Here is a 7,414-nt window from a genome sequence, read left to right as displayed (position 1 = left end):
GGGGGGGGGGGGGGGGTTGGAAAGGATCTGGCCGTTTCGGGATCCCGCGGCCTCGTGTTCACAAGGATGCTGAGCCTGGCGCCTAGCGCTGCTTTAATATGCAGGTGAGCAGCCCCCCCTGCGGCTGGTCTGAAGTGGCTTGCCTAGGAGCCGAGGCAGGAAACACACATGCGGTTGTATACCTGTATATGGGTGTATTTGTGTGTGTGCACGTGCACATATACAGCTACTACTCACTTAAGGTCATCCCCGTTAACTTTCGTAATTATGTTGCTGATTTACTAGAGAACATACTGGCTTAAAGTTGCACGATGTTGGCTTATAACCACCGCCTGCTAGTAGGTAACTACAGTGATGTAATCGAATTTGCTTAACAATGTTTGGGTTAAAGTCACATTTTTCAAGAATGTAACTATGAGATCAGCCAGAAGTAGCTGTATATATAAGCGTGTGTGTATATTTACGTATATGTATATTTACATGCCCCTGCCCGAGGTGCCCCCACTGCCATGTCACAGTGTATATGTGAATTTTTACATGTGTATACTTACATGTGTGGGTGTACACATGTATGTACACACGTAACACCCTTCCTCCCCCAGGTTAAATGGCTGAATCACAAGCTCCAAAAACAGGCTAATGAGAAGAGACATGGAGTTATTAGTTTTATCCCTTGTCTTGTGATGTAAATCCTTGCCTCGTAATGTAACTGAAAACATCACCTACTGTGCACCAAAAATTAGGCTAGTGTCTTAAAAAGGAAAAACAAAAAGTTGGTGGCTTATAAAAGGTTCCCCCGCCTCCTTTGATTCTCATTAGAAACTTGGGTACCCTTTAAAGTTTGGAAAAAAGAGCTGCTTTTCAAAATGAGATGAGGTTACTTGAAACACACTCATCATGTAGCTATAGTCTAGTACAGCAGTTTTCAGCCTGTGGCCTGGGGGTCCACAGATTGTCTAATGGGTCCACGGAAGATGACTGCATTTAATTAAATGTATGTGAATACCCACACTTACAATTCAGAGGGGTCCGTACATCCATTCTAAATTGTTACGGGGTCCGCAAATGAAAATAGGTTGAAAACCACTGGTTTAGCACCTCTGCAATTATTGGGTGGTGGTATTGTAGCCTTGCTAGGTCCCTTCTCCGTTTTGGGAACATTTAGAGAACTAAAGAAACTGACATTACCAAGGGTGGAAGAACTTTTGCATCAAGCAATTGGGGAAGTAATTTTTATTCAGACTTAAACAAAAAAATACTCCTCCCCCTTAAATAATGCTGAAAGCTAATGAGCACATGAGACAAAGTGCATCTTTGTTGCTGTTTCAACACTGCTATTTTAAGACTTGAGAACTCTCAATAAATAGCTGAGTTCCCTAAGGAAGTGCTTCAGGAACATTAAGGAAAAGAAATAATTTTCTATTTAATAATGATAGGGCATGGAATTTTTAGGTCATCTTTATTATAAAGAAAAAAGTAGTTTGCTGTTTGGGAATAATTATTTCTAATATTTTTTTCTGAGCTATGTAAGCCAGTGATGCTCAATCTTTTGGTCCAGTGGATCAAGTGAGTGGTATGGGGCTTGCCCATGGTCCCCTGCACCAGGATTGGGCCCTACAGTACCTCTGCCCAGCCCACACACCTGGATTGGGTCGTATACAGACTTGCATGGCCCCTGTGCCATCCCTGCCTGACCACATACATTAGGATTGGGCCCCATGCTGCTGTATGTGCCTAAATCAGTGGCATGTGCCACTTTGTTGCCACCAAATTTTTGGACCTGCAGGGAGTCCCACAGGCTGGCTGACATGGCACCAGGGTTCAAATGTGGCCCATAGGCCAGGGATTGAATGCTCCTGAAGTAAGCAACAGCATCATTATTATAATTTTAAAATTGCCTAATGAACCCAAGGATTTGACCATATAAATAAGGATTATTTTCAAATTATAGTACAGGTTTCCCTTGCCAACAACGGTTTTGACTATCCATGCCTCAGAGAAGGTGGGGGATACAGTTGGAAAATACCCCCCATGCCCCTGGCCCTGCTTGTGCCCCTCACTTGCCCCCCCCCCACAGCCCTGCTGGTGCTCCTCACCCACTGCCCCTGCTCCCCCAGCCCTGCCAGTTTTGCCAACCACAGGAACCTAACCCCCATGGTTGGAGAGGGAAACCTGTATAGCAATAGAGAGAGTACTTTAAATTATAGTATTTTCAACTTAAGTTTTATATATACTTATTGCAGACCTTTTATTCATCTAATGTGTAAATGCAGCCTGGATTGGATTGCAATCTGTTGTTTTACAAAGAGCATTTTAAGTGTATTCTCATAACACACATGATGTAGAAAAAACTTTTGAGAAATTCCATAGAAGCATTTTAAAATCTAGAACATTTAAGCTGCATGTTCTGTGTTTTTCTAGGGCAAATGGTAAATTACTTTAGACCTGGAATTTTGTCCTAATTATATATTTAGAATTCTTTTGTCTGAGTTGCATAACAGTATTTTACCATGGAGCCAAGATTGTTCAGTATGAAACTTGTCATAAAACAGGTTTGTGAACAGATGTAGATGGTGTTCTTATTTTTATTTAAAAGGAATATCTTTAGCCTGCATGCTCTTACCACTTGATGACTCAGTAGGAAGTGACAGAAGTCATTTCAACCACAATGCAATGAAGAGGAAACTATATATGGTAAAATAATCTCTTACACACAGTATCTTGCACAGATCAGGCAAACTAAGAAGCTGTTCTTAATACACTCCCTTGGATTATAAGGTGCAACCTTTACAACTTGCAAAGGTACGGAGGTTTTTTCAGTGTCAGGTTCTTCACTATGTAAAGATGGATGCAGTCATGTATTTAAATGTTAAGAATCTGCTGCACCATGCTGAATTCAGATGACTGTTACCACAAGGAGCACATACATCATGATGTGGTGTATCAGGATCTCTGCCATTGTAAATGTTTTATGAGGGAGTTCCAGTTTCACAAGAGTGGCGAATACTGGGTGTTTAAGCATTAGTGAAATGAAAATTGATTATAATTCTTGATCAGCTTAGTTTTTGGGGGGAGGGGTGTGCCCTCTATTATAGAACTTGATGCTCTGGAGAGTTTATAATAATCTTTGGGGAAACTAAGTGCCTGCCGTCTTTTCTTGGACATATTTGATTTTTTTTCCTCCTCCTTTGTAGCCTTTTTATCAAGAAATCTAAAAGGCCCGGGGGTCTGTCCTTTGGTCACATTCTTGCTGCTTGCATTTTGTACATCAGTTATTGGTTGCTGGCGTGACACGACTTTTCAGCTGGAAATCACAAACATGTACCAGTCTGAACCTCTTGAATTTTACTTGATGATACAGAGTGATAATGGAATTTATATTATTTGCTTCAAGGGAAGCTGAAAAATGAGGCTGACTTTTTCATTTATCCCATTCACTAAAGCTCCCTGCCCACTATGAACCTGGGGGCAGAGAGCTTCCTAATCTGGGTAAGAGGAGACCGAAGTTGCAGCATTCTCTCTTCTAAATACCCTTCCAGTTCCTATGGCACCTGGTAAAAAATTATCAGTGCTGTCAGCCAACACTATCCTAAAAGAAGAGGTGGAAGTCATCAGTTTCTGAACATTCTCATCTTCCCATTTTCTCAAAAAGTTAACAGAACACTTAAGATCACTTCCCTGAACAGTGCCTAAAACGGCACATCTCAGTCTTACCACTGCACCATCCTGTGTTTCAGAATATCTAAATCATTTTGTTGTTCTCTTCTCTCTAACCACTGTATGCCGCAGATCCAGGGAGTGAATCCAGAGGTCTCTGCCTTTCTCTTGTTTACTAGACAGTAACCATTCAGTTTGCTGGGAAGAGGCATGTCAGGTTGTTCTCTAGTGGCCGATATAGGAAAAAGCCAGCAGATATTGTAAAGGTTGTTCACACATAAGTTTGAAGGGTGCAAACTAATGTACAAGTTATTCTGGTGTATGTGGTTCAGTTTTAATTGTTGGCCTGTGCGAAGTGGCTAGTATTCACTTTGGATTTGGCCGATTCAGGGGACGGTGATTTGAATCACTGTCCCAAATTGATTTTGCTGAATCTGTTTCAGAGATTCGGCTGCTGCCGATTTGGCTGAATCTCCAAATCAAACAGGCCCCGCCCGCTCTCCCAGCCCTGTCAATGACCGCCCTGCCTGGCCCCAGCCTCCGGACTCTTTTTTTTTTTTTTTTAAAAAGCCTGAGGCACTCACCAGCTGCTGCCAGGCTGGGGGGCGATCCCTGCTGCCCCCCACTACCCTGTGCTGCATTGGGGGCTCTGTCATGAGCCCCCATCCCCCACCTGCTTTCTCAGCCCCAGCATCCTGGCTCATCCTTAGTCTTAAAAAGCCTCTACTCGCTGGCTGCTGCTAGGTGTGGGGACAATCCCTGCTGCCCCATGCTGTGTGGGGGGCTCTGCCACGAGCCTCAGCCCCACCCCCCCATGGATGCCATGCCCACCCCAGTATCAGCTCTTTTTTTAAAAAAAAAAGCCCTGCACTCACCAGATCCTGCCAAGCAGGGGGGTGATCCCCAATGCCCCACACTGGGGGGGGGCTGTGCCACAAACCCCCAGCAGCCCCAACGGCTGCTGCAACAGCTGGCGAGTACAGGGCTTTTTTCTTTAAAGAACCAGGAGCTGGGGCTGGGTGGGGCAGCCATGGCTGAGGGGGGCGCTCAGGGGAGTTGGGGGAGCAGGCAGGGGATGGGGCCTGGCAGGGGTCCCCCATGGTCCCCTCCTCCAGCCCCACCGCCTCCCACCACTTACTGTCTAGCTCCCTGTGGTGGTGAGCAGGGGCTACCTAAATCTCCGAAGCTCTCTGAATCTTTTCCAAATAGATTCATACCTTTTTATTGATCTCCTGATTCGATTAGGAGATTCCGCTGCTGAATCGGGCCAAATCTCCTCCAAATCAAATTGGCACCTGAAGCTTTGCATGGCCATAATAACTGTTACATTTTTCTGTTTCTGTATCAGTATAAATGGAGCTGAACAACTGCAACTTTAAAGTTGTTTTATCTCTAGCTCAAATGAAGGAGGCTTAAAGTTATAGTGGCCTATCTTCACTTATGCTGATATAAGAATGGACAGATATAACGGTTAAATTAGAACTGCTGATGAACAGTCCAAAGTGTCAATTAATCTCTCCCATTTCAAGTGGTATCTGTCTACAGCCCTTTGTGATGTCATTAGATTCAAAAGCTGGTTACTGCTGCATATGATGGCCTAACTCCTCAACCAGTGTGCCAGAAAAGGGTATTTACCTTCTCAGTCCTCAGGGCATGTGAAATGCTGGCAGCTCAGGTTCAGAGAGTTGCACTTAACACTAGCTGTAAAGACCATCCTGTGATGATGCATATAAAGTTTCAGGTGTGCAGGTTATATTGTGAGGGAAGGAAGAAAGCAATATCCACATCTGTGGATATAATGCTGCTGTTTTTGGTTTTGGCTGTAGGCATCCAATTTCATAGATGTCCATGAGAAGCTATGAAATGTGTTGGGCGGTGGATGATACCTGCTCCTTCACAGAATTTCCCTCCAGCTGACTTAATTACATTAAATCAGGAGAGTGGTACTTTTTAAACAGGGATAAAATGTTTTTATTTGTTTACATTTCTGGGGCATGCCAGCTGTATAAAAAGCTATAAACCCCGTGAACAAAGCTAGGGACAGTTCAGATGGATGCAGGACCTTTAGAAGCATAGAAATAAGCTGCCCATGACATCATTGACAATAGACTCAGATGCTCCCTAAGGCTTTTTGCTTCATCTCTAATGGTAATGTTACCCCATTTTCATCAAGCCTACACTCTGTTGCAAAACCTGGTATGTTGAGGCAGAATAATATTCTGTAACTTCACAAGTGCATAGGAAATGAGACAGTCCTGCTAATCTGTTGCTGTCTGTTGGATTGCAAGCTTTTGGGGGAAGGGACTGTCTCTTTGGGGCATCCGTAGGATCCTGGTCTATGATCAGGGTTCCTAACCAATATAGTAATATTGTATAACTAAAAGCAATATTGTGAGATTGCTGAGGTTTTGTGTATGGTACCAGTTTGGCATAATAGACTTGTAAGGAGCTATTCCTCATTAATTAGTGTGCCCTGAGAGCACTTCAGGCTTTCCTAAATACCCTTTCTTAAGTGTGAAAACACACAAACAGATAGGTTTTGTGACACTACCCAGTTCAGCTAGCAGACCTAAAATAACTAATGCCCCTTCCTTGCCCTCAGCAGGCACCGCTTTCTTTTAGATGTAGATCAGTTTTGAATAATTTCTAGATATTTGTGGTCTCAACACAAGCAGAAGGGATTGCAAGAACTTGCCTTTCTAGTTTATTGTATATTCCTGGAAAGCCTTCTCCTACTTGGAAATGAGTTTTGCCTTTTGCAGGGAGACAAAAATATTAAGCAGAGCTCTTTCGTTCCTCAAACTTCAAAATGGGATCTATTGTTGGAGTTGACAAAATAAAAAAAAAAGTGTGAAGCAAAAGAAAAGCGAGATCAACCACACGCAAAAAAATACTTCCCCCTCTCTTGCTTTCCTGTGGCTGGCTGTGGAATGAAAATTAATTTTATTCACTAAAATGTTAGTGTTAACTTTGCCTAATAACCAACTCTGTGTGGAGTTTGCTTGATGGGAGCTGTCCTGTGGACAGAGGCTTGGGTATGTCTTCAATTTTTTAGCTGTAGTCCAGGGAATTTTAATTAAACTACCAGTTGGCTCTTTCCCATAACGAGTTTCATATCCTTTTTCTAAACAGAAATGCAGTAATGCATATACTACCATTTTTGATAGAGAAGCAGATTCCTCGTTGTTTTTTTTAGAAAATCTCAGTTGATATGAACTCCAGAGAAATATGAATTAGTACACATGTGAAGCTATAGTAGTTATGGTCATCATCTTTATAGTCTAGTTCACAAATCAAATAGAGAGAAACTTTGTTGGGGGGAGGGGGAGGGGGAGGGATGGGAGGAGTGACTTTTGAAAACATGGGTATACCACTACTAATCAATAAAGTCATTCATATTACCAGTAATAGGTTTACTGAGTTCAGGGACTTTGTAGAACTTGAGACTGCAAAGCAGATTGCATGTGTTTTGGGATTGGATGGGTTTGACATTATGCACTGATTTGCTTCTATGAGTGATTTAAAAGAAACCAATTATATGTAAACTGTAATAGTTAGGGTTGCACTGATAGAGATTTTTGGGGCCGATACTGATAGCCGATTTTTAAGGCGGCATGTTGGCTGATACCGATCCGATTTCCTATACCAGCCCGGCAGTTGGGAGAGCTGCATGCAGCTGGTAAGTCTGGTGTGGTGGAAGGGGAGGGGCAGGGAAGGAGTGTGTGGGGTGCAGATCAAGGCTTCTGTGGTGAGGGAG

General features: G+C 43.1%; 1 protein-coding gene across 1 annotated transcript in view; it reads left to right on the top strand.

The window, feature by feature from the left end:
- The first annotated feature begins 2,598 nt into the window (after positions 1-2,598).
- Positions 2,599-7,414, top strand: part of ACTR2 (ARP2 actin related protein 2 homolog) — a 33,031-nt gene continuing 28,215 nt past the window's right edge. Inside the window, exon 1 of the mRNA XM_019516577.1 lies at positions 2,599-2,694. Within this exon, the coding sequence (XP_019372122.1) occupies positions 2,614-2,694 (81 nt within the window). The 5' untranslated portion in view covers positions 2,599-2,613. The remainder of the gene's footprint in view (positions 2,695-7,414) is intronic.

The sequence above is a fragment of the Gavialis gangeticus genome, unplaced genomic scaffold (genome assembly GCF_001723915.1).
Source record: "Gavialis gangeticus isolate Ggan-Ray unplaced genomic scaffold, GavGan_comp1, whole genome shotgun sequence".
Taxonomy (NCBI): Eukaryota; Metazoa; Chordata; order Crocodylia; family Gavialidae; genus Gavialis; species Gavialis gangeticus.
Note: the sequence above shows the minus strand (reverse complement) of the source record. Positions and strands in the feature narration are given on the sequence as shown.